Source organism: Pogona vitticeps, chromosome 14 (genome assembly GCF_051106095.1).
Source record: "Pogona vitticeps strain Pit_001003342236 chromosome 14, PviZW2.1, whole genome shotgun sequence".
In the NCBI taxonomy this organism is placed as follows: Eukaryota; Metazoa; Chordata; class Lepidosauria; order Squamata; family Agamidae; genus Pogona; species Pogona vitticeps.
The window spans coordinates 9,831,925-9,856,407 of record NC_135796.1 but is presented as its reverse complement, the minus strand read 5'-3'; the positions used below and the strand labels follow the sequence as shown (position 1 = coordinate 9,856,407).

The 24,483-nt window shown below is 51.4% G+C and overlaps 4 protein-coding genes across 5 annotated transcripts in view; all 4 read right to left on the bottom strand.

Moving 5' to 3' along the window:
- Positions 1 to 20,713, bottom strand: part of LOC110070135 (immunoglobulin lambda-1 light chain-like) — a 261,296-nt gene extending 240,583 nt beyond the window's left edge. Inside the window, exons 1-2 of the mRNA XM_078381663.1 lie at positions 20,653 to 20,713; positions 20,271 to 20,568 (exon numbers count right to left, since the gene is read on the bottom strand). Coding sequence (XP_078237789.1) covers positions 20,271 to 20,568; positions 20,653 to 20,698 — 344 coding nt within the window. The 5' untranslated portion in view covers positions 20,699 to 20,713. The remainder of the gene's footprint in view (positions 1 to 20,270; positions 20,569 to 20,652) is intronic.
- LOC140702712 (immunoglobulin lambda-1 light chain) overlaps positions 1 to 24,035 on the bottom strand; it is a 245,965-nt gene extending 221,930 nt beyond the window's left edge. For both annotated transcript variants that reach the window (XM_078381660.1, XM_078381659.1), the window contains exons 1-2: positions 23,942 to 24,035; positions 23,535 to 23,841 (exon numbers count right to left, since the gene is read on the bottom strand). In XM_078381660.1, coding sequence (XP_078237786.1) covers positions 23,535 to 23,841; positions 23,942 to 23,990 — 356 coding nt within the window. In that variant the 5' untranslated portion in view covers positions 23,991 to 24,035. The remainder of the gene's footprint in view (positions 1 to 23,534; positions 23,842 to 23,941) is intronic.
- On the bottom strand, positions 472 to 6,574 carry LOC140702628 (uncharacterized). Its single transcript, XM_078381907.1, has 16 exons — positions 6,542 to 6,574; positions 5,025 to 5,098; positions 4,612 to 4,681; positions 4,392 to 4,462; positions 3,972 to 4,023; positions 3,650 to 3,729; positions 3,187 to 3,256; positions 2,986 to 3,056; positions 2,685 to 2,772; positions 2,465 to 2,529; positions 2,071 to 2,143; positions 1,861 to 1,931; positions 1,417 to 1,477; positions 1,064 to 1,132; positions 713 to 771; positions 472 to 584 (listed from the first exon to the last, which is right to left on the bottom strand). The coding sequence occupies exons 1-15, from the start codon at positions 6,572 to 6,574 to the stop codon at positions 736 to 738; spliced, it is 984 nt and encodes a 327-aa protein (XP_078238033.1). The 3' UTR covers positions 472 to 584; positions 713 to 735.
- On the bottom strand, positions 8,546 to 11,389 carry LOC140702692 (uncharacterized). Its single transcript, XM_078381664.1, has 6 exons — positions 11,238 to 11,389; positions 10,749 to 10,816; positions 10,357 to 10,452; positions 9,889 to 9,990; positions 9,684 to 9,715; positions 8,546 to 8,974 (listed from the first exon to the last, which is right to left on the bottom strand). Exons 1-5 carry the CDS (start codon positions 11,333 to 11,335, stop codon positions 9,684 to 9,686), a joined length of 396 nt encoding a protein of 131 aa, XP_078237790.1. The 5' UTR covers positions 11,336 to 11,389; the 3' UTR covers positions 8,546 to 8,974.
- Positions 24,036 to 24,483: the final 448 nt, after the last annotated feature.

Here is a 24,483-nt window from a genome sequence, read left to right as displayed (position 1 = left end):
GTCCAGTCCAGCCAGCCAGTCCGGCCAGTCCAGCCAGTCCAGTCTAGCCAGAACAGCCAGCCAGTCCAGCAAGTCTAATCTAGCCAGCCCAGTCAGCGAGTCCAGCCAGTCTAGGCCAGCCAGTCCAGCCATCCAGGCCAGTCCAAGCCAGCCCAGTCCAGCCAGTCTAGTCCAGCCAGACCAGCCAGTCCACTCTAGCCAGTCCAGCCAGTCCAGTCCAGCCAGTGTTGTCCAACCAGACCAGCCACCCAGTCCAGCCAGTCTAATACAGCCAGTCCAGTCCAGCAAGTCCTGCCAGTCCAGCTAGTCCACCCAGCCAGTCCACCCAGCCAGTCCAGGCAGCCAGCCAGTTCAGCCAGCCAGCCAGTCTAGACTGGCTGGGTGGCTGGACTTGCTGGCTGGACTAGATGGACTGGCTGGACTTGCTGGCTGGACTAGCTGGACTGGCTGGACTGGACTGGCTGGACTGGGTGGCTGGACTGGCTGGTCCAGTTGGCAGGTCTGGGTGGTCTTCTTGGTCTGGCTTGACTCTTTTGCTGGTCTGGAGGTCTGGATGGCTGGACTGGCTGGTTAAGATGAGGAGCCTGTATTAAAGAGAATGAAAATAAAAGAAAATAAAGATGTGGAAATTTTAATTTAGGCACTTTGCCGTCCTTGGTGGGCAGCTCAGACTGAACTGCCAACTCTAGGAAAACCTCTTTCTTGCTCTTACCTGGTTTTTCGTTCTCCTCCCCTTCAATTGTCTGGATCCTCGACGATGTCCTGTGTCTCCTGTGTGAAAACATAATATCAGGATATTAGGAGGCCACGTGCAAAGAAACACAGACTCAGGTGTCGGCGACCTTCCTAGCATGTTGTGTCTGCATAGATGATGTTTTAATAATGGGAAGGACTTTTAAAACACGCCTTGACTTGTACAGAAGGGGCCCCTTCTGATGGGTGGGTGGGCAGGGGCTGTGGCCCCTCGGACCCCAAACACGCCCTGAACCCTCTTTCCCTCCCTTTCCTCGGCTGGCAGCACTTGCTGCTTTGCTGTTGATCTGGCTCATTGGATGATCATTACCTGGAGCAGTTGATCTAACGTCTCCATCACGAAGTCCTCCTCACTGCTGATGCCGTTCTCCGAGGACAACTATGAAAAAGAAGGATTGGTGAAAGGAGAACCAGGACTCCAGCCAAAGACCTTTTGAGACCCCTATTTTTAGGAGCCTTTGTGTGTAGGAGGAGGAGAGAGGCAGCTGGGCTCCCAGTCACTGCAGGTAAAACCCCTCCTCCTCCTCCTCTTACCTGCGCCCCACCTCCCAGGATCCACCGGCTGCGTCCATGCAGCGCTTTCCGGTGAGCGAAGGGCTGCTGCCCAGACCCCACTGGGGGGGGGGGAACAGGGGGACTGGAAGGAAAGCAGGTCAAACTTACCGAACTGAAGGAATCCTCCTCCAGCCTCCTAGGGGCGCGATGGTGAGGGACCTCCAGGAGACTAGGAGAAAAAGCCCACCCAAGAGATGAGAACAGGACATCCGAAGGGGCCTCCTGCTCGGGGGAGCCCTCTCCCTCCCAGCAGGGCAGCAGTGGCCGTCCTCCTCTTGAGGGGCTCCTCCCGATCCTCCTGCCAAAGGTAGACTCCCTCTGAATACAGGAGCTCCTTTCCTTTTTGCAGCCATGAACCGGGTGCGAGACCTGCCCTGCCAGCTGGGACGAGGTTGGTCAAGGGCCAGCCCTCTTTCCTGGGAGGGAGCTAGAAAGCTGGACAGAAGGCATTAGACATGTGCAAGTCTAGCCCCTCCCCTTGTTCTGAAGCCTGGGGGGGGGGATCTCTGAACGAAACCAAGCCACCCCTTCCGGTCCCTTCGGCTGACTCACTTTTCCGCTGAGTCCAACAGGATTTCCAAGCTGTCCCGCCGGCTCAGGGGAGGTTGGACTGCCAAGGAATCCTATGGATGAAAGAGAGGCATGAAGCGGAGGAAGTTTGGACCCTTCCCCAGAAGCCCACCTCCCTCTGGACGTCAGGGATGTCCCCCCTTTTCCTCTTCCCCGAGGAGGAAGAAGGAGAAGCCATGACTTCAACCTTACCCAGGGGGAGGGAGCCGTCAAATGGGTGTCCTTCGCCTGCAGATGACGGGGAATGTCCTCCTTCCCGACCAGGCTATGGGAAGAGGGCAGAACAGGTCAGCAACAGGAGGCAGAAGTTCTGGGGCTCCCGTCATTAGCCCCGGTTCCTCTTTCGACCTCCTGGGCTCTGCTTCCAATATCTACACTCCCCTCCCATCCTCTCCTTTCCACCCACTGGGAGACCCCCAGGAACCAGCTTTCGGAAAGGGTTCCTCCCCCCCCCAGCCTTTGCCTGACCACCCCTGCGTTTGTCCTAGCTATGAGGGTGGTGGGGAGGGAGGTCTGGGGGTCCTGTGGCGGGCACGTCCGTCCACCCAGGGAATCCCTTCCCGTCCCTTTGCAGAAAAGGGACTACCTTTCCACAGTGGCTTCTTCCACTGGAGCCACGTTCTGGCTCTTCTCCTCCGCATCCTGGGGACCCTGTCGATGAAAGAGATTAATGAACGGGGTGATGTTCGGACCCTCGCCCAGAATCCCACCAGCCTCTGAAGTCCCGAAGGGGTTCCCTTGAGAGCTCCGTGCCCAGCGCATGGCTCTAGTCTCTTCTCGATGAGGAGACATCATCTCATCCATACCAAGGCGACGGGGAGAGGCTCTAACGTAGTCTCTTCTTCCTCCTCCTCCTCCTCCTCCTCCTCCAGGAGACTGTCTTCGCTGACTGTGCTGTGGAACGAAGAGAACATCGGGTGAGGTCAGAAGGTGAAGCCATCTGAGCCCCACAGGATGAACCTAGGGCTCCAGCCACAGGTAGCCCCTTTGCCTGATCCGTCCCCCCCACTTCTCCTGGCTCTCAGGTTGACCGGAGACCCTGGGGGTTGCCTGTCGGGCACATGGGCCAAACCAGGGCACCCCTTCTGGTCCCTTCGGCTGACTCACCTTTCTGCTGAGGCCAACAGGGATCCCAAACTGCTCTGCCGGCTCAGGGAAGGTTGGACGGCCAAGGAATCCTGCCGATGAACCGGAGGACATTTGGACTCTTTCCCCAGAAGCCCACCTCCTTCTGGAGTCCAGCAGGTCACCCCATTTTCCCCCGGGAGCCCCCTTTCCCAGGGCAAAGCCACCCGCCGCACTCCTTACGGAAGAGTCCTTCGAATCGCGGAGACTGGGCTCCGGCTGAGACTGGCCAGCCTTCTGCTGCTCCTTGACCCTGAGAGGAGAAAAAGACATGACAGATCAGACCCCCCCAAAGACTGCAGTGCCCCCCCCGATCACCTGAGGTGGAAATTGAGTTCTCCTTGGACCTGTGGTGGTCCCTCCCCTCCTTCCTGCCCTCCAAGCCCTCTGAGCCTCCCCCTCCTCCTTCAACTGATGACCTTCTCTGACTTCCCTGAAGGAAGAAGATGCTCCAGGTCAGGTGCAGAAGCTGAGACCTATGGGATGAACCTGGGGCTCCAGCCACAGGTAGCCCCTTTGCCTGATCCTCCCCCCTCCTCGCCCTTGTCCTGGCTCTCAGGTTGATGGCAGAGCCTCGGGGTTGCCTGTTGGGCACGTGGGCCAAACCAGGACAGTCCTTCCCTTCCAATGGCACGGAGGAGAGTACCTTTCTGCACTGGTTTTCATCACCAGGGTCCAGTTGCTCAGCAAGCCCCGAGGCTCAAGAAGGCTGGCGTCATGGGAATCCTGGAAATAAAAGGGAATCATGACGCAGAGGACGTTCCGACCCTCCGTCAGAAGCCCGCTTCCCTCTGGAGTCTGGGAGGTCCCGCCTTGTCCTCTTCCCCCAGGAGCCCTCTTTCCTAGGGGAAAACCGCCCGCCACCCTTTCCTGCTTATCTTCCATGAACAGCATTGCAGTGAGGAAAGGGCCGCTGCCCAAACCCCATCGGGGACAGGGGGGCTGGAAGGAAAGCAGGTCTCACTTACCCAACTGAAGGCATCCTCCTCCAGCCTCCTTGGGTGAGGGACCTGCAGGAGACTAGGAGAAAAAGCCCACCCAAGAGGTGAGAAGAGGACATCGGAAGGGGTCTCCTGGTCGGGGGAGCCCTCTCCCGCCCAGCAGGGCAGCAGTGGCCGGCCTCCTCCCGAGGGGCTCCTCCCGATCCTCCTGCCAAAGGTAGACTCCCTCTGAATACAGAGGCTCCTTTTCCTTCTTGCGAGACCTGCCTTGCCAGCTGGGAGGAGGTTGGCCAAGGGCCAGCCCTCTTTCCCGGGAGGGAGCTAGAAAGCTGGACAGAAGGTGTTGGACGTGTGCAAGACCAGTCGAGCCCCTCCTCTTGCTCTGGAGTCTGGGGGTGTCTCTGAACCAAACCAAGCCACCCCTTCCGGTCCCTTCGTCTGACTCACTTTTCCGCTGATATCAACGTGGAACCCAAGCTGCTCCGTGGGGTCAGGGGAGGTTGGACTGCCAAGGAATCCTGTGGATGAAAGAGAGGCATGAAATGGAGGACATTCCGACCCTGCACCAGAAGGCCACCTCCCTCTGGAGTCAGGGAGGTCCCCCCCCTTTCCCTCTTCCCCCGGGAGCCCCCTTTCCCAGGGCAAAGCCATTCGCTGCCCTCCTTACCGAGGAAATCTTCAAATCCTCAAGTTTGGGCCCTGGCTGGGAGTGGCCTGCCTTTCGCTGTTCCTTGACCCTGAGAGGAGAAAAGGACATGATGGGTCAGCCCCCCAAGAGACTTCAGCCCCCCCTCCCAGATCGGCTGAGGTGGAAATCGAGTTCTCTCCGGACCTGTGGAGGTCCCTCCCCTCCATCCTGCCCTCCAAGTCCTCTGAGCCTCCCCCACCCGGAGAGGGAATCGGAGCGATCCGGATTTTTCTCCTCTTTCCTCCCTTCAGAGCTCCTCCTCCCCTACTTTTCTCAGCAGGTGAGAAACCAGGTGGGTTTCCACTGGAGGCTCCTGGAGGGCAGGGACCTGGGTTCGGTCCGGTTCTGGAAAATGCTGGGGAGGGCAGCACTTCAGCTCTTTGGGGTCCTACCTCGCAGGTGGGGCAGGGGGCTGCTCCTTTTCAGGGGTCCCTCGGCAGCAGGAGCAGAGGCACCTCCTCAGACGCTGGCAGAGAGAAAGAAGAGCCAGAAATTCGGGTTGAAGGCAACAACAACAACAACAACAACAACAACAACAACAACAACAACAACAACAACAACAACAACAACAACAACAACAACAACAGCCAGGATCTCAAGGGGTCTGCTTGGTGGAGATCATTAAAAATTACTACTAAGGATCCCTCTGGATTGAGAGGTGACCCTTTTGTATCAATGAGGAGGTTTTAGGTTCCCATAACTTTATCTCTCAGTCTCTAAATCTCCATTTTTAAAATTTGAGGGGGGGTGTCCTGACGTTTATTTCCTAGGTTTATTTTTCAAATATAACTAAATTTTAACATTTTAACGAATGAATGAATTTGGGGAAGCAAGAGCTACGCCACGAAGCCCCCCTCCAAGCAGGAAGGCCAAACACCCCCCCTCGGCAGCCGGTCACTTGGAGAAGCCTGGGGGGGGGGGTTCCTGCAGCCAGGAGGTTTCCTCGAGGGGGAGGAGAGAAAGGGGGGGCTTTGCCAAATCAGGGGAACCCTTTTCCCAGGTCAGAGAAAAGTGGCTGCAAAGCAGGAGGGGCCAAAGGCATCCCCGGGACATGCGTGGGGGGGACGGTTGCTGTTTTTTATTGGGGGGGGCAGTTATTGAGAAAGCCGCCTTTCCATTTCTTGAGGACTCCAGGACCAACAAGCAGGTTGGGGACTAGACCGCCCCCCTGAGCTCCCCGAAAAGAGCAAAGCGACACCCAAGGGGGCTGCTGCCATTTTCCCTCTCCTTCAAAAAGGAGGACAAAGGAGGAGATATTGCATGTTTCCTTTGAATCATTCCAGATTACACCCACAATCAATGCAATTCTATTACGATAGCTGCCAATAAATGTCTCAGTGAACCAACCAAGAAACAATCATGTTAAAAAATATAAATAAATTCAACAGGGGCTATTTTTCAAATTACTGGGTGTGGGCGTGCAGGTGGGGGCGGGGAAAGCAGGGGGAAGGGGGTCCTTCAACCTCTAACCCTCCCATCCAAAATTATAACATAAAATATACAAAACCCTGACATTTTAAAGGTTTTTATCTTTGCCTGCCTGACGGAGGACATTAGGCTAAAAAGGAGGACATGTCCTCCTTTTGCCTGACATCTGGCAACCCTAGCCCAAGGCATCCCTGGGACATTCGTGGGGGGACGGTTGCTGTTCTTTGGCTCTGGTGGGGGGCGGTTCTTGAGAAAGCCGCCTTTCCATTTCTCGGGGACTCCAGGACCAACGAGCAGGTTGAGGGCCAGATTTCCACCCCTCTGTGCTCCCCGAAAGGAGCAAAGCGACACCCAAGGGGGCTGGTGCCATTTCCCCTCTCCTTCAGGGCTGTCTCTCTGCTGCCCAGGGGGCCGGTTGGAAAAAAGGGGCCCCTCGCCCAGCCCTCCCGCCTGCCCCACAACCCTTCCTGTGGTCTCTTACCTGGAACACACGAGCGATTCTCCTTCCTGCCATCGCTGGGGCTGGGTGCTCCTTTGGCGGGGGCAGTCCTTGTGCCAAAAAGCGAGTCACCGAGAGAGGATCCCCGGGAGAGACCTCCCTTGGTGACCCTGCCTTGAGCACAAATGACCGTTGGCCCTGGGCTGGCCTGGAACCCTGTCGCCCGGGCAACCCTGTCAACAACCCTGGCTATGGAACCTGGCAAAGAACCTCCATGTTTTTGAATAAAAACACATCTCTGCTCCCAAAGGGCTTCGGGGGTGGGGATGCCGGTGGGGCTGCCAACTGCTTTCCCGGCCTGGCTCCTGCGCTTAAGAAGCCCCTTTGCCTCTGGAGCCGTCTCCCTTCTCCCAGACCCCAAACCCCACTTCGTCCCCCTCCTCCTGGCTTCCCTCCTCCAACTCCTGGGCCACTGGGCGCTTCTGGTGCCCCTTCCCGGCTAGCCCAGTGGGGCAAGTTCATCCCCAGCCTCTCCCAGAAGGGAGGCTCCAGAGGCAGGAGGGGCTGGTCCCGGATATCGGGCTGGGCTGAGGGGGGGGGGCGTCCATCCTTCTTCCCACCAGGAGGGTCAGTTCCACAAAAAGATTGGTCTACCTGCTTTGCACTTTCCAAGATTGCCCTTTAATGCTGTCTAGGCCGCCTTGGGACCTTTTCTCCCAAGCAAGGCGAGGTGAAATATTTTAAATCAAGAAATAAATGATACACTCTTCTGAATCTATTTCTTTGCTTTTTTCCCTCTCTCCCACAAACTCCTTCGGCCCTTCAGAATTCTCACCAATCTTTACATTTAGCCTCACAACATGGTTTGTGTGAAAGGCCAGGCCAAGGGAGAATGGCAACGCCGGTGTCACCCACAGAGTCTGGTGGGTCACTGGGGACTAGAAGCTTGAACTTTCAAGCCCTAGAGCACGGGCCTAACTAGTCCACTTCACTGCCTCAAGATGAAACATGCTTTATCATGGATAGTGGCTCTTTTGGGGGTGGCACGGGGGCACTTCCTCAGCCCAGTTGATGTCCACCTCTTCAACATTTGATTATATTAAAGTTTTCAAGAACTGCAAAATATCTCTTAAAGCTCTGGGTTCCAGTCTACACAAAGCCAAGACAATGTGGTAGGCTTTCAGCCACCACAGGTCTCCACCTGCAATCCTTCAAAGGCAAGTGCCCCTCTCCCTGGGAATTTCCGGACTGGGAGGAAAAGCAGCTTCCCCCATGTCGGACTTTTGCTGAGAAACAGCAGGTCTTCAGCTCAGAACAGGATCAGCGCAAACTCACTGGCGGATGCAGTTCTCATGGTTTGTGTTGCAAAACCAGATTCAGAAGATCAAGGGGAAAGTCAGGGAGTCCCTTTGGGTGGAGATCCCGAGAGCAAAGGTGTTTGCAAAGGGATCCCGAAGTGAGCAGAGTTCAAGAATGAAGCCACCGGTCACTCTAACGAAACAAAACAAAAAGCAAAGCGAAACAAAGCGGTCTGCTCTCCTCCACCCTTGGGATTCCTGGGCTCCTTGGCCTTTCCCCCCTCAATGTCAACCTCTGGTGTAGCCAGGATGCTGGCCCCCAGCTTGGCCTGAGCAGAAGGAAGCCAGAATGATTATCCACACCAACCCGGTTTTCATCTCCAAAACCCTTCTCTCTTTTCCCCAACCAGCAAAAGCTTCCTGCAGAAACCTCTGCCCTTTGCTCAGCGTAACTCCCCAGATTTCAGCCATGCCCTTAAACGATGTGTGTGGGTGACATTAGATATTCGAGGGAAGGGTGGGCTTATTTTCAGAAGTCATTGATTTCAAAGATGGGCACATCCTGCCTGCTGAGGAACAGGATGTCTGGCACAGCCCATTCGATAGAAATGCAAAAGGGGTTGAGGTGGGCCTTGGCATCAGAGCCCACCTTATGCTTCCTTATAAGCCAGATCTTAAATTGAGGACACTGTTTTGTTATCTCCATCTGTTATATTATTTGCATCTTTTTGATCCTTCTTTCTCTCTGTGTTTGTGTGTTTGTGTGTTTGTGTGTGTGTGTGTGTGTGTGTGTGTGTGTGTGTGTGTGTGTGTGTGTGTGTGTGTGTGTGTGTGTGTGTGTGTGTGTGTGTGTGTGCCGCTTTGCTTCAGGAAGGAAAAGATACTAGTTTTTCACAGAGACATTTTGCAAAAATGTTTATTGGGGGGGGAAGCATTTCTGCTCTTACTCTCAAACTGGACATGAGAAGTCAGGTATAGGTGAATAAAGAACAAGTCCCTCGGAAATATTTCTTTATATTCCCGACACATATACACAAGAGAACAGTCCAGGGATGCTTCTGAGATTTTTTTTTTAATTAAATATGATTACAGATGGGGGAAAAGACCAGAAACAATGCTTGTCTCTCTCCCACTCTTGCAGTTCGGAGTCTTTGCAGCTTCGAGTCTGCCATTTTCCCTGCAGAAGAGCAGAAAAAGAGGTTGAGGAGCATTTCCCTTCATTCATGAAGGGGAGAAAGGCTTGCAAAAAACAACTGCCCCAGAAAACCGGCCCTTTTCTCTGCCGTGATGTGCAGGATACAGAGAGATCGATGGAGGACCAGGAGACCATGTCACCATCTCTGAACAAGTGCTGGTTTTGCAAGCAGAGTCTCCAGGGTGGAATTTCCGGTGCCTCCAAATAAAGCTTTTGGGGTTGTCAGAGACCTGAGCAAAGAGCAACCCACCTCAAGGTCCTTCGGGGGCGGCTGCCTGGATCAAGAGCCCAGGGTTTTCATGGGTGAAAATCTGACCTCCGTCCATTGCACGCTTCAGCATCAAGGAATCCCACCAAAAAGAGGATGATTGATGGCTGATTGGGCAGGTGAAGCAAGCAGTATCGATCATCACACAAACACACACACACTTCCAAAACGTTCTCAATGCTACCTTGCAAAACTGCAAATCTGGACCCAAAATTACCTGCCCCCCCTTTCCCCAAACTTGCAGGCCCTCCTTTCCGCTCTCAGGAGCCTTGACAGCCACCGAGGGTCTGCCTTCCAAGGAGTTGCCGGTTCTCCTCCGAATTGAGTCCGATGTTTCCAAAAAGGGGCTTTAGAAGCTGAAGGGATTTGTCTCCTCCCCTCTCCCGATACCCACCCCCCAAATCTCAGGCTGAGGGGTTTTACCTATGGTGCCTTTGGTGGTGTCGTACAGAGATCTGTGGGCAGAATGAGAAGGGTCATGATCCAGAGACAAGACAGAGTGGGGCCAAGGCCGGGCGCCCGCCTCCTCTCACTCCCCTCCCGTCTCCCTGCTTCTGGGCTAACACTGGGGCCATCTTCCTCCTCCTCCTCCTCTGAGTAGACCATACAAATTGCCAGTGCTCTTTACCTGCTTCACGGAGAGGGAAAAGCCATTCTGGGTTAAACCCCAACTTTTTTATCCAGGCACGAAATTCCCGCTCTGCTTTTCTGGGAACTTTCTTCCTCCTGCCTGAAGGCAACAATGGAATAGTTGGGGAAGAAGGGAACGGAGAGATGGGTTGACAGGGATCAGGATGTCCTGAAGCCCCTCCCTGCGCAGTCTCCGGGGAGGAGGTGGGACCAGCGGGGGGGGAGAGAGTGAGACAGTCACAGCATCAATGTTTGAGGAGTCCAGTCAGACCGCTGTCTGACCTCCCTGGTCCTGTGTTGGGACCCAGAGCCCTGGGCGGCCGGTGGGGCATCCCCAGAAGTGGGGGGTAACAAGATCAGGCTTGCAGCCCAGGCTCCTCACTCACGCCCTACAAGCCTCGTGCTCGGGAGGAGTCTCAGGGGAGGTAGGTGGGTGGTGCCCCCACTTTGTGCCTTGCCCACGTACCGTTCAGATGCAGGAGGGTCGGGTTCCCGCTCACGTAGTGTGTAATTTGGTAAGTGTCGTAATCCGTGGACACCACGTGCACGGTCGCGGTGCCATCTGTGGAAGGAGAAAGGGAAAGAGGTGGGCGCATCAGCCTTTCAAAGCCCATCAGCCGTCCACGCCAGAGTAAGGAAATGAAGCCCGTGTTGACCTCCCAAGAACCAATCAGAAAACAAGGCAAGCTGCTTTGCAAGATGCGGGGGACGCGGAAAGGATGGGTAAGGACAAATGGGCCTCTTCTGTCGCTTAAGGAGCTTCTTAAAGCACCTTCCAAGCAGCCACAGACTCTCTCTAGCTTCCTACGAAGGAAATCTCTCGCCCGGCTCCGTCGGCCAGAAGTCTCTTTTCTTTACCTTCTGACCTGAAGATGCCAGGTTGTATGTTGTTGAGCAGAATTTTTTTCAACACGCAGGTGTTCCCTCTGGCAAAAAAGAAAAGAGGAGATGAGGACAAAATGTGATTTCCAAGTGTTCCCTCTGGCAAGGAGACGACCTGTATTTGGGAGAGATCTCCTTTAGAGAGGGCTAACTTCTCTATTCTGCACTGGGAGAGACAGATTATTTCCAAGCAACCACCTTAGAGACAAAAACTATATGTGTGCAAATAAAACACTTTAAATGACTGCCTGACTATGCATGGGGATCCTTTCATTGTGGTCAGGCTCAGAGGTAGCCAGTAATTCATTACAGGGGATTTTTTTTTTAACGAGCACCTCCTTATTTCCTGTTGCACTGGGGAAAGTGTGATGCCGTCCATCTTAGAGCAAGGCTCAGGCCCACCCACAGCATATTCCACGGATCTCCCGATGCATGGCAGCAGCACTGAGGATGACGCTGACTTACTGCGGGATTTCGACATTCATAATAAGGTCTCTGTTCCCCGACGGTTGTAGCCAGAACGCCTTGTAAGCTCTCTCTGCCGGATCACCCTTTGCTGTCATCACTGGGTACCATTTCCCAGAGAGCTTTCCAAAAAAGAGAGAGGGAGGTGTTTCCCATTCATTATCTGGAAGGGCAAGTCCGAGGTGGACACGGAGAGAAAGCTGGTGATTGCCAAAGCCGGGGGGGGGGGGGAAGCAATCTGGCTATTGCAATGGCACCAACCCTGCAGATGCTGCCATCGTTAGAGAGAAACAAGGAAGCACGTGCGTGATGTGCCGGCCCCTCTGTGCCATCACTCCCCGGAGATCCTTGACCCCTTACCTTTTGGGTGTTCAAGTTGGGATGAACTGGGATGTCCACCACAGCACAAGCCAAGCCTAAAGAGAAGAGCGCAACGCTGAAAAGCCCGCTTCTCCCCATGGGCCTGGTGATTCCTTTGTCCTGGCCAAGAAATAACAGCTGTTGTGGCTGAAGCATAGGTCGCTGCGAGTCTTGGATGAAGCCCCAGATTTTATACAACCTGATGTTGAGAGTCCCTACCTCAACCCGGGCAGGAATGTAGTCCTGCAACTCCCTCTCCATCAGAAAGTGGGGGCAAATACGGCTATTTTTAGATATGTTCTCCGGTGGACAGAGTTCAAAGGCTTGCTTAAAAGAATGAGCGCCCTTATCTTCCCCCCCTTAGTATGGGTGGAGGATCACCGTGGCTCCAGAAGGTCACCTAAATCGTTCCAGAGTGATTCTCCATGGAAGTGGAACGCTGCTTCTCGGAAGAAGCAACTTGAAACCACTGGCAGGCGAGAGGTGGAACATCAGCTGCTTCCACTCCTGCCTTCCTGAAGCCTCTGTGCTGCAAGGTCAGAAGACCTGCCGTCGGAAGATCAAATCCAGGCGCCGGAGGGAGTTCCCGTCGCTTGTCCCAGCTCCTGCAAACTTAGCAGTATAAAAGCATGTAAAAAATGCGAGTAGATAAATAGGTACCACCTTGGTGGGGAAGTAAACGCCATTCCATATCTAGTCACGCTGGCCACGTGACCACGGAGGATTGTCTGCGGACAAATGCTGGCTCTATGGGTTGGAAACGGAGATGAGTACCGCCACCTAGAGTCGGACACGACTGGACAAATTGTCAAGGGGAACCTTTACCTTTTTAAAGATGTCTGTTGAGTCCACCTGACTTCAAGAGAAGAAGTCTGAGAGCAAAAAAATACTGGCGACCCTCCCGATTCTGCCACAACCACCGAACTCCCCCTTAGATTTAAATCCAAAAATGGGACGTATTCTATTAATGGACTGAGTCAACAGACATCGTATAAAGAGCATACATTGAAATGAGAATTTAAATTTAGAAGGCAGAAAATAGTAAAAAGAGCAATTTAGAATTTTGACATGGCAATATGTATAGAATGGATGTTTTAGTATGTCATTGTTTTTCCGTTCTCCCTTAACCTCAATCCCCTTTTCATTTTTGTAACCCTTTGTTAAAAATAAAATATTTTAAAAAAAGATTTAAACCCACAGGCCTGGGTTTGCCAGAGCTGAGCAGGGCGGCTGAGGACAGGACCTTTTGGGAGCACACCTTCATGCGCTCGCCATGAGATGGAGGCCACTTAACAGCACACGACAGCGACCACAAAGGTTCTTGGCCACGTGGATTTTGCCAGCCACGTCTTTGAGGTCGGTCAGGAAAAAGGCCGGCCGCCTTAGCGCTGTTGTTTCAAAGTTACAGCTGAGGCGGCTGTGGATTGGGCACCCAGGAATCTCACAAGCTTATACTTAAAAACTCCCTTAAATGTACGAAAGTTTGGCTATGTCCTGAGAATGGAATGGTGGAATCAGAGAGGACTCACCCTTTTCTTGATCGACTCAAAACCTTTATTGTACTCTGTGAAGAAGGAAGGATCGGGGCTGGCCCAAAGGACGTGGCCGTCTGAGGGAGGACTTTCCCCCAGAAGGAAATGTTGGCCTTGCCATTCAGAGTCTGCAATAAGATGATACAGTTACGAGGCCATTTTGTTTCATTTTTCAACAAAAGAAAGACACCAGATCTGTGGGTGGGTTTTCCGGGTTAAAAATCCCTCCGTCACAGTGTTACAGAAGGTGAAAACCTGCACGCCGTTTTGTGTCTTTAAAACAACTTGGCCTTGGAAAAGGATTTTCTCATCATGGGATTGGGATTTTCCTACTGATGGGTTGCCCCCACTTGGTCCGTTCCCGGACGGTCAGTGGATCTGAATCTCAGATGACCCAGGGAATGGGAAAGGTTTAGGAAATCCTGAGAGTTGAACCTCAGAGTTTAGTGGAGGATTTGAATCCGGCACCTGCTTGCTCTTCGGAGCCCGGGGGGGCAGGAATCCTCTTTTCTTCTCACAGGGAGATTTCTTGGCAGGAGATCCACTGGCCACAGAGAAATAGCTCAGCCGGTCAGGATTGGGAGAGTGCAAGGCAGGATTCACTGGGAACTGGGTCAGGAGGGAGGTAGTGGCGCATAGCCAGCCCCCTGAAGAACTGGTAGGTTGGGCGGGGGCAGGACTCTGTCACCCTAAACGCCTTTGTCCCCCAGACAAAATCAAGGGCCACTACGGACATATTTCTTGAGTTTAGGGAGGCCTGGGCAGAGGAGCCTCTGACCACCAAAATGGGTGCAGGGTGGCAGCGCTTACAGCCTGTTTTTCAACCTCCTTGCCCTGGCTTGGTTTTCCCTCCGTCTAGTCTTCACAGCACGTCTTGAATGAATGGGAAAAATAAAAGAGAGGTCGACGGTTGTTGTGGGTTTTTCAGGCTCTTTGGCCGTGTTCTGAAGGTTGTTCTTCCTGACGTTTCCCCAGTCTCTGTGGCCGGCATCTTCAGAGGACAGGAGTAGGAACTCTGTCCATGCTCTTTTGCTGTTTATTGGATAGTTGAGTATTTATAGCTGTGGGAAGAGCTTTTGTCCTTTTCAGGAGACAGGGTGATCAGCGTGTTTTTTGTTGGGATAAGAGGGGAGAGATTATCCGTTACTGCAATTAATGGGTGTCTTTAGCTGGTCTCTTTTGTGCAATGATCCCTGGTCCTTGTGGGTGGGTAGAGTTCGTTGACCTTCTGCAGGCTGCATTTTCCAGTGATGGAAGCCAGGCCTTGTTCAGTTTGAGACTTTCCTCTTTTTTGTTGAAGCTCCACACACACCTTTTTAACCCTTTACAATTCGCCACAATTGTGACTATTCCTACAACTTAAAATAAGAGGGCTATATTTTAAAAAAGGATGTGGAAAATCGTAATTTTGCCCAAACACTACAGAAAAAGCAAGGATTGAGATCCTGACTTTGATGAGCTCAGCTCCTGAAGACCTGGAAGGACAGATCTAAGCGTTTTGGTTTCTCCAAATTTTTTATTTCTAAAAATCTCAACTTCTTTTATATATTTTATAGACCAGTGTTGGTCTTAAGGGATAGTAATACCTAGAAAATGGACAATTAATGGTTCATGCATTGAGCAAGTAAAACAGATAAAGTACCTAGGTATTACATTCCGTCATAAACTTTCCTGGGCTACCCATAGACGGACCATAATCCAAGCAGCCCAGAATATGCAGAAAACCATCCTGCATTTTTTTCTTTACTAAAAGGGGACAATTTATACTAGCTGTCATCCAACTTTTTAAGCTCAAGATTCTGCCCCAACTGTTACATGGTATACCTACTTGGATCCTAGGATTTCACACATGTATAGAGAGTGTTCTCTCAAATTTTCTAAGGTCCATTCTGGGAATGCCAAGATGCGTCCCTGCAGCTGCCTTACGATTAGAGACTGGGCTAAGATCATTAGAATGCAGTGCGTGGCTCTCTGCTTTCAGATTTTGGAACAAGGTAATACATGCTGATCCATCTATGGGATATCTTGACCTACTACAGAAAGATGTCCATAACAGCTCTTGTCTTAAAGCTTTTCCAGTCGAACTGCATCTATTAGGCTCTCTTTGAACTTTCTCTATGCCCAGGAACCCAAGGCAGCCAACTCTATCTTAGAAAAGCGGATCAGGGACATTGACTTCCAGTATTCCACTTCAATGGCTCGCAAAACATGTGGGTGATCTATCTTGTCACTTTATATTGTTTTAGTTGTCTTGAAATGTTTTAACTGGCTCTACTTATTTTAAATATTACATGTATGTATTTTAATGGGTCAGAGGCTGCAAATAAAGATGGAGTTGAGTTGAATGTTGTGTCCCTGTGATGCCAACACACCATTGCAGTGGTTGGATCTGTGGAATTGCAGGCGAGATACCAAACATCTCCATGCCACTTCATTCCAAACCGTGGGATGATGTCAAGTCGAAGCACAGCCCCTTTTCAGGATTCTTGGTTCTATATCTGTTTCTGCACAAGTTCCCTTCATGGCTATGACTGATGATGTTCCCTTGATTCACAGTCACTTCCAAAGAGCTCCTTCTCATGCCTACGAGGTGTGAGCGCCCACATAACACACAAATCAGATGCAGCCACTATTGGAGAGGACAGGAAAAGTGTGAGTTGCTGTTCCTTCAAAGCATTATTTTGAAGCGTTCAATGAAGTCCATTTTGTCTTTCATTTGATCAGAAAAGCAATGCATTCATTGTTAATGGGTTGGTTTCTACTAGTTCTTCTCAAACCCTGAAAACAGCAACAGTTGCTCCGACGTCCCTGCAGGGGGCGGTAGTGTCTCTTGTAGCTGTTTTTTTTATGTCTCCTAGCTAAGGTCTGTACTTCGATACAGCCACGTATGCAAATGAACTCTCTGTTAATTTTCTCATTCATTTAAGACCAGATTGAGAAAAAAAATGAAGCCAGGAGGGTGGAATTTAAAAACAGACGGTGAGCGCTGCCACCCTCCAACCTACTGGGGTGGGGTGGGGTGGAATCGGTGGTCACAGATGTCTCTGCCGAGGCGTCCATTGACTTCAAACACATGGCTGTGCTGGCCCTTGATTTTATTCGGGTTGGTGGCTGGGGAACAGAGAGATTTAAGGGGCCACCTCCGCCGTGCTCCAATCTACTGGTCCTGTAGGGGGCAACGTCTGCGTCCCAAGCCCCCTCCTAGTCCCATTGCATGGCACTCACAGGGATCACAAAGCCCTCCATCTTGCTGGGCGTATGGCTCTGGCCCCGAGTGCCCCCATCCCCTGAGGGCGTCCCAGGAGAGGCAGCTCCCATCTGACGACCAGCCAGCGCAGCCCTTCCTGGGGTTCCCTGCGGCAATCCTTTGGCCTCCTGCACCTCCACTCTTGCCTCAGGGCCGGGCTGGGCTGGGTCCCAGGTGCCCAATGGCTCGATGGCTCTGGACTGGGATGGGCATCCAGTCGCCCCGAGGGCTGCCACCTCTGCGTCGTGGATAAGCCACGTTGTCTCACTGGTCCCTGTGGTTTCCAATGAGTATTAGGCTTGTACATCAAGGGGTTGGCGTGTCCACAGCTACTGCCTCCTCCCTGGGGACCTCCAGGAGGCTTCTTAGGCACCTAAAATCAGCATTTCCCCCATTCACTGAGAGGGAAGAGTGCTGGTCCTCAGTGTCATCCCAGTCTTCCTCCTTCTCAGAACTCTGGACACCCGACTCCTCTCTCTCTCTCTCTCTCTCTCCCTCCCTCCCTCCCTCCCTCCCTCCTGTTTCAGTGGGGTTCAACCCACCACTTCCTGCTCCTCTCCCTCTTTTCTATCCCCTGAGAAACCCTGGCTTGGCTTCCACCTCTTCCTGGAGATACTCCTCATCCACCCCAGTTTCCAGGTCCGTCCTGCTGATCCTGGTGACCACACCTGTTTGGGGCTCATCCAAAGCCCTCTTGGACAACCTTGGGAAGGGGTGTGAGAGTTGAGTGACAACAGCAACTCCCTTTGTTGTTGTTTAGTCGTTAAGTTGTGTCGGACTCTTCGTGACCCCATGGACCAGAGCACGCCAGGCCCTCCTGTCTTCCACTGCCTCCCAGAGTTGGGTCAAAGTCATGGTGGTAGCTTCGGTGACCCTGTCCAACCATCTCGTCCTCTGTCGTCCCCTTCTCCTCTTGCCTTCACACTTTCCCAAAATCAGGGTCTTTTCCAGGGAGTCTTTTTCTTCTCATGAAATGTCCACAATATTTGAGCCTCAGCTTCAGGATCTGTCCTTCCAGTGAGCACTCAGAGATGATTTCCTTCAGAACAGATAGATTTGTTCTCTTTGCAGTCCAGGGGACTCTCAAGAGCCTCCTCCAGCCCCACAATTCAAAAGCATTGATTCTTCAGCGGTCATCCTTCTTTAGGATCCAGGTCTCACTTCCATACATCACAACAGGAAAAACCATAGCTTTGACTATGCGGACTTTCATTGGCAAGGTGATGTCTCTGCTTTTTAAGTAGAGACATCACCTCTGCTTTTTTTTCTCTAGAGAAGAGAAACACAACAGCTGTTCCAGTTCCTCTTGACTTCCACCTCATAACTGTTCCCCCTTTTTTTGCTTGGGTTGTAATTCAGCTTCATTAGTGAGTCATAAATTGTGATGAGAGAATAAGAGTGAAACAAGTCTTTTAGATGAAATATATCACCTAGTAAACTAGAAATGATATGAAAAGTCTTTGGCAGAGAGTTGCAGTGGAAAAATTCAGGAAATTACATGCCTTGATATGAATTCGACTCTGCACATTACATGCATTCTGTAGACAAATATTATCAATATTTCTTTTGTCCTTGGTGAATGTGTGTCAGTTTAATCCCTAACCACCAATGTCTTCAACGTGGCCATCTGTGCAAGGCCAGCTCTTCTGTCTCTGGGTCGGGCAACTCTTTTTCTAATGCTTAAGACTTAGCCATCCCAGATGCTGTAGATGTTCCTCTCCTGTGTGTGCTGAACTAACAGCTATGGAAGCTTGTTCTGTAAAACCAGAGGCAGTCCTTTCTTGCTCCTTCCTCGTCCTTCCTAAACATGGAAGACCATTGATTGAGATGCCCTTAAGAGAGCTCTTGCTGTCAGGCCAGCCTTCAGCTGCTTTTCATGATCTGGAAATATTTGTGAATTTATTCATGAAAGCAGTGGAGGAAAGGTAGTTGTGTGCTGTGTGGCAGCTGAGTGAGAAAGGTCCTAGACACCTTGAGGACAGGAAGTAGATATTCACACATACACACTCACACAGACACATATACACCCCATGTGGAGGGAAAGTGCCTACAGGAGGGACAGAAGAGAAGGAAGAGATGAACCAGAGGTTGGACCCAAGGGCCTCTTCCAACACCATCAACTACATCTTTCAACTCCATCATTCTACGATGCTGTAACTCCTCCTTACTATTAACTGGGCATCATCTTCTGCATTTGCTTTATGGCTGCCGTTCACATCAAACATGACACCAGGTCCTGAAGGACCTTTGATTGAGGGTATGGACATTGATAGGCCATTTGTGCAGCTTCCGTTTTTAAGCTGAAACTCAAAGCTAAGCCCAGTCTTTTGATTATTCACTTGGAACCTTTCCTCATGTCCTTTTTTTGTCCAATGTTACTAGTTAGGGGGAATGTTCATATTGCTTCTGATTTAAAGGGTTTTCATATAGAGGACTTTTCAATTGCAGGGTTCCATTCTGGTTTCTGGGATGAAAGCCGAGGAAGCTGCATAGAACCCACAACATTTATTTTTTTTAAAAAAAGGCAGGCACAAGGCAACAGAGAATCATTGACATGGGCAACAAGGGTACACAAGATATAAACCTGGAGCCACTACAGATGAGCTGGACTCTAACTCTCTTTCTGCTCAGTCATGTTTAGATAAAGCTAAAGGTTTCCCCTTGACATTTAATCCAGTTGTGTCTGACTCTAGGGCATGATGTTCATCCCCGTTTCCAAGCCATAGAGGCAGCGTTTTGTCCAAAGACAGTTTCCGTGGTCACGTGGCCAGCGCGACTAGACACGGAACGCCGTGACCTTCCCACCGAGGTGATCCCTATTTATCTACTCGCATGTACAGTATTTCAAACTGCTAGGTTGGCAGAAGCAGTCATGTTTAGGAAATAACGACTGAGATGTGGTGCTGGAGGAGAGCTTTGTGGACTCCCTGGGCTGTCAGAGAAAGGAACCATCAGTACCGCAGCCTGAACTATCTCTGCAGGCTTTGGGCACGTCCTGAGAAGACAGAATTCCCTGGAAAAGACAATCATGCTGGCAAAGGTGGCAGGAAAAGAAGAAGAAGACCCAAGCCGAGATGGACTGATTCTTCAGCTTATCACTTTTTCCTCTCCAGAAAGACCCCACATTTTGAATGATCAAGTTCTGAATTGCACTGTCGGGACTTGTGAGGTTGCCAGTGCACGACAAAACCAGACCAGAGTTTGTTGCTTCTCTCTGTGGAAGCCGAACGCCGGCAGAAAGAGTCCGTCTGTGATTCGCACTTTGGCATTTTCCAAATCTGGTGCACGGCCCTTTGTGTGGATCCAGCCCAGTGTAATTAGGTGTCCTCTAGTCAGTTCCCAGAGTTCTCAGAGCCAAACCCTTCCCCGCTCCATCTTTCTGGTGGTCCTCTGAATGGACAGAGGTGGCCTGAAGCCGCAGAGGCCACAAGGAGTTGCACAAGCTGAAGGCAGGACCCCCTTATTCCCCACATACTTTCTGGGTGATCTCATTGACCTTCTCTTCCAGGAGGCAGAGAGCAGGGATTTGAACCCCTGGCCGGTTAGCAGCAGTCCGATTCCTCTCAGGACAGTTGGGAGGAAGGTAGGCCAGCCCAAGCAAATGGTCTGCCCCCTGCACCCTCTACTATCCCCGAGCAGATGAGGGACAACGTCAGAGTTGCTACCTTCCCTTCTTAGGGTCCTCTATACTTTGGGCAGAATTAGGCTAGATAGGCCTGCACATTTAAGCACACCTTGAAGGAGAGATCCATTTCCTAAAAAGCAGACCGCAGGGCCACCCTACACGTTTCATGCAAATTCAACCCCACGGGAAGAGTGGCAGTTTCAATAGAAAGCACATGTCTTTTCTAGCAGGAGGATTTTGTCCCAGTTCCCCCTTGGTTTGTATCACCATGAGCTGCGTTGCCGTCCCCCACCTGGCAGTAATAAACTGCCTCGTCTCCTGCTTGGGCCCTGGCAATGCTTAGCGTGGCCGTGTTGCCAGAGTTGGTGCCAGAGAATCGGTCCGAGATCCCATTGGCTCTGTTGCTGTCTTCGTATATGATGAGGACTGGAGCCTTCCCCTCCTTCTGCTGGTACCACTGCACACTCTTACCCCCAATGTTGTTTCCTGAACAGGAGATTTGGGCATTTCCTCCCAGCGACACAGAGGCGGAGGGCGGCTGGGTCAGCACGTACTGCCCAAAGGAACCTGGAAGGGAAAAGGAACGCCTTAGGATGAAGCAAAGTTCCACCTGTGAAAGGGATCAAGCAAGAGCACATTCCTACATGATACCTGAGGGATAAGAGAGGAAGGTGAGCAGGATGGGAGCCCAGAGCATGATGGAAACAGAGGTGACCCTTCTTTCCCAATTGCAGAGAGGTTTCTGACGCAGACCTTCCTGGCCCTTCTTAAACCTGGCAGAGGGTGTGACGCAGCCCCACATGCAAATGATTTCCCCCACCATAGACTCCCTGCCCTCTTCTTTGAACCACCGAGAAATATCAAAGTGGCATTCGAACAACTTCCAGTTCTACAATTACATATTTTCAGAGCTTCTTGTCCACACAAGCATCAGAGTAAAATTAAGAAAATCAAGGAACTGGGCAGATTATCCAGCCACAAGAAATGACAACCTGGAGCATGAAGGAAACACGTCTGACTCTTCTGTTTCTGCCGGACATGACAACAAATGGTGAGGGATGATAGGCATTGTAGTCCATCAGGAACTCGAGGGACCCTGTGCTAGTGATGAGACTCCCTTTTTTGTTTTTAGAAACCGATCCATCAAGCCCTGTGTCTCGCAGTGGGATACTTCCGTCCTCAGCTTTCCATGGACAAGCTGGACTAAGACGATGCATGAATGTTTCTCTCTCTCTCTCTCTCTCTGTGTCTCAGGTGGTGAAGCATCCCAAGGCTCGCTGTTTGTGTGCATGTGTCCTGTGAGTGGAGCAGTGACTGCAGAAGTGCAAAGTCAGATGGAGGGAATGGCTCCATCTCTTTGCTTCTCTCTTTGACTCCCCAGTGTGGATTTTTCTTTTCAAACAGTCACATCTGTCAAAGGGGACGGGTGGTTGGGACAAACACCTAGCGTGGTCCAACACTAAACCAATACGGATGCCACCAAGGCTGCAGAAGGAGGTGACTGTGACATCACGGGGACGATGCGCCCAGCCTGGATTTCCGTCCAGACCTGGAGAGAGGTGCCCACGGGACGGACCCTCTTTGGGGAAGGAGGCCTGAAATTGACAAGAGGCATCCAAGATGAAGCTTAGCCCCCAACCACCTTTGACCCTTGGGAGAACCCCTGGTACAGGCCCCTGGAGCGAATTCACCCACGAACCCCGAGTCACCGTGCACCCCTCCAGCACACCCTGCTTTGGAAAGTTTCTTTCTGGTTCCTGCTTCCTTTCAAGTCCCAGGTGTGAATCCTACAAACTCCTCTGTGAGCATTTTACCTTTCTGTTGTCCCACACTTCTCTATCAGAACACAGCATTGTGTGACAGCCATCATCCTGCCAGGCATTAACTGGCCGGATAGCTCAGGGAGTTAGGGTATCTGGCAGTGGAAAGAGAGGTTCGATTCCCCACTCTGCCTTCCAAGAAGAGCCAGCCTGTGTGGCCTTGGGCCAGCTGCCCCGTCCCACAAGGCCCCCCAGCCGAAGGGCAGGGGAAGCCACTTCTGTGTATTCTCTACCTAGAAACCTTAAGTCAGAATTGACTTGGCGACACATGATTGTTATTTCGCCTCGAGCATCAGCCTCGTTGTCAGCCAAGGGTCCTGTGGTGGTCAAACCTCAGGCCCTGCCGGAGCGATCTTTGGCACCTGGGGAACCGAATGGAAGCCCAGAGGCACCGGACCGGTTCCAAACTTTTAGGGGCATAATCTCTATTTTCACACTTCTCTCCCGTATGGGGAATGGACCATGGCCTTTCCCCAATGTGCATCATTTCAGCAGTCCTTGCCACTGCGTGCCCAGTGCAGACTCCTGCAAGAAACTGGGTAGCAGGAGATTCAGCTCTTTCTCCCTCGTTTTCCTCAGGATTTTTCAGGCCATGGAGAAACTATGTTCAAAACGCCGTGTAGATTGGAGAAGCAGGTGGCTGTTTTGAAAATTACCTTCAAGGAGTCACAGAGATTCGTGCAGATGTCACGTCGCCTTGGCAGGCAGGGGTGGGGGGCAAAAACGCAGTTCTTGTTGAGCTAAACTGGAGAGGAAAGTGGAGGTACGGAATGAAGGAAGACGGTCATCGTAACTTTGGAGCTGAAGGAACAAGAGGGGACCCGGATGCCCTGGCAAGGGTGACCAACCAAGGGTCTCCAAGTCAACTCTGACCTACGGCAACCCTTCTCAGGCTCTGAAAACATTCTCCAAATACATCTTGTGAAAAAGTGCAGAGGTTTGGCGGGTATTTGCATAAGGCAGCCGATTACAGGGGTGTGTGAGAGTGTTTTGGTTGCATGCTTAGTAACAGGCTCAACGACCCAAATATTATCTGGGTCTGTATCTGTTGGCTGCTATTTCGTGTAGCAATTTAAGCAGACTTTACACAGCCAGTATTTTAAACAGCAAACACAGGGCCTCTTCTAAGCCACCAGCCGGACTTCTGCCTGCATGGACGAGAGAGGCTGTGATCAGGATAAGAGACCGTTGGGTACCGTCACGAAACACGTTGTTCCCTAAATCTTTGAGACCAGAAAGGCTGTCCCAGGGAAGATGGACCAACGTTCTTTTCTGCTCCCGCAGAGGCTGAGGTCCGAGTCAAGAGATTTAAATTGAAATTTGGGGGTGAGTGGCAGATATGCTGACCAAGTAGAGCCATTCTGCCTATCGAGCTTATATCATCTTCTCTTCACTTTGCTTCACTGAATGCAGCCCTTTAGAGTCCTAGAGAACAGATGGCTTCTCTCCAATGGAGATGGTCATTTTTGAAAACGAAGGATGGGCTGCTACGAACAATGAAAGCGTTGGAATCCATTATAATTATAAAAATACTAATAAAAACACACACAAAAAAACTGTATTTTATTTTGTCCCTGCATATGAAGTTCCAGGAGTGATACAGAAAACGGTGACTCTGCTTTTACTCTGACATTTGCTGTCCTCATTCTGCTTGAGAGACAGAAAGAGGAGGTTTTTGTCTTACTTCCCCATTAGACTGTCACACCGTGACAAGCATTGCTGTCCCAAGCAGCACAGTAATAGACAGCCTCGTCTTCTGCCAGGGCCCCAGAGATGGTCAAGTAGCCGATTTTCCCCGAAGAGTCTTTGGAGCCAGAGAAGCGAGAGGGGACCTCCGAGCCTTGACCTTTGCTGGACTCTGAATAATAATATAATAGGTATCGGGGGGCATTCCCAGGCTTCTGCTGGTACCAATACACAGTTTTGCCACTGCTGCTGATGGTACAGGAGAGTTTCGCCGTGTTCCCAGGTGACACTGAGGCTGACGGTGGCTGAGAGACTGTGAATTGAGAGTTTGCACCTGGAAAGGAAAGAGGAGAGAGGTGGTTAAGGCTTCTCTTGCCCTTTTCAGGGAGACTCACCTGAACAGCAGCGTTCGAAGGCGAGGAGCAGGTTCTCACCTGTGCACCACATGGCTAAGAGCAGGCTAAGAAGGGGAACCCAGGACATGATGCCCGAAGAAAGGGGGAACAAAGCAGAACAAGGCAAATCTCTGAATGCTGGATATGACCCCACCGTTGCCCATATTTCTGTCAAGGCTATTTCTGGAGGCGGAGCCTCTGTGATCCACCCTATAGTGAACCAGCATTGTTCTGATTGGTCGAGGGAAAACACACACACAACAGCAATTGAGCGCAGAATGCTCAGTCCCAGAATATTCCTGGTTTTGGGTTTCAGCTAAGCAAACGTCTTGGTAGCAAAGATATTATTGAGGGAAAAATTGTCTTTAAAGAGAACTCTGGATTCATCAATACACTGAAAAATATATGTGTAGCACTCTGTCTTAGACACCAAATTTATCTCTGATTTTAAAAAAAATACCTCCCATTGGATTTTCACAGTTCACTTTCCATGAATCATAGAAAACAGCTGATCTGTGAAGCTGCTCCAGGGAGGGAAAGCATCCAGGAACGAAGAGAAGGAGCAGAACGTGTCTGACTGA

Excerpts from the sequence above, each read along its gene's own strand:
- LOC140702628 (XM_078381907.1), bottom strand. The coding sequence starts at position 6,574 with ATGGCAGGAAGGAGAATCGCTCGTGTGTTCCAG. Across the intron at positions 3,057-3,186 it reads GCGATTCGAAGGACTCTTCC|GATTCCTTGGCCGTCCAACC; the intron begins GTAAGGAGTGCG and ends GTTCATCGGCAG. Across the intron at positions 2,773-2,985 it reads CTGTTGGCCTCAGCAGAAAG|CACAGTCAGCGAAGACAGTC; the intron begins GTGAGTCAGCCG and ends TTCGTTCCACAG.
- LOC140702692 (XM_078381664.1), bottom strand. The coding sequence starts at position 11,335 with ATGACAGCAAAGGGTGATCCGGCAGAGAGAGCTTACAAGGCGTTCTGG. Across the intron at positions 10,817-11,237 it reads ATGAATGTCGAAATCCCGCA|AGGGAACACCTGCGTGTTGA; the intron begins GTAAGTCAGCGT and ends CTTTTTTGCCAG. Across the intron at positions 9,716-9,888 it reads TTTCCCTCTCCGTGAAGCAG|ATCTCTGTACGACACCACCA; the intron begins GTAAAGAGCACT and ends TTCTGCCCACAG.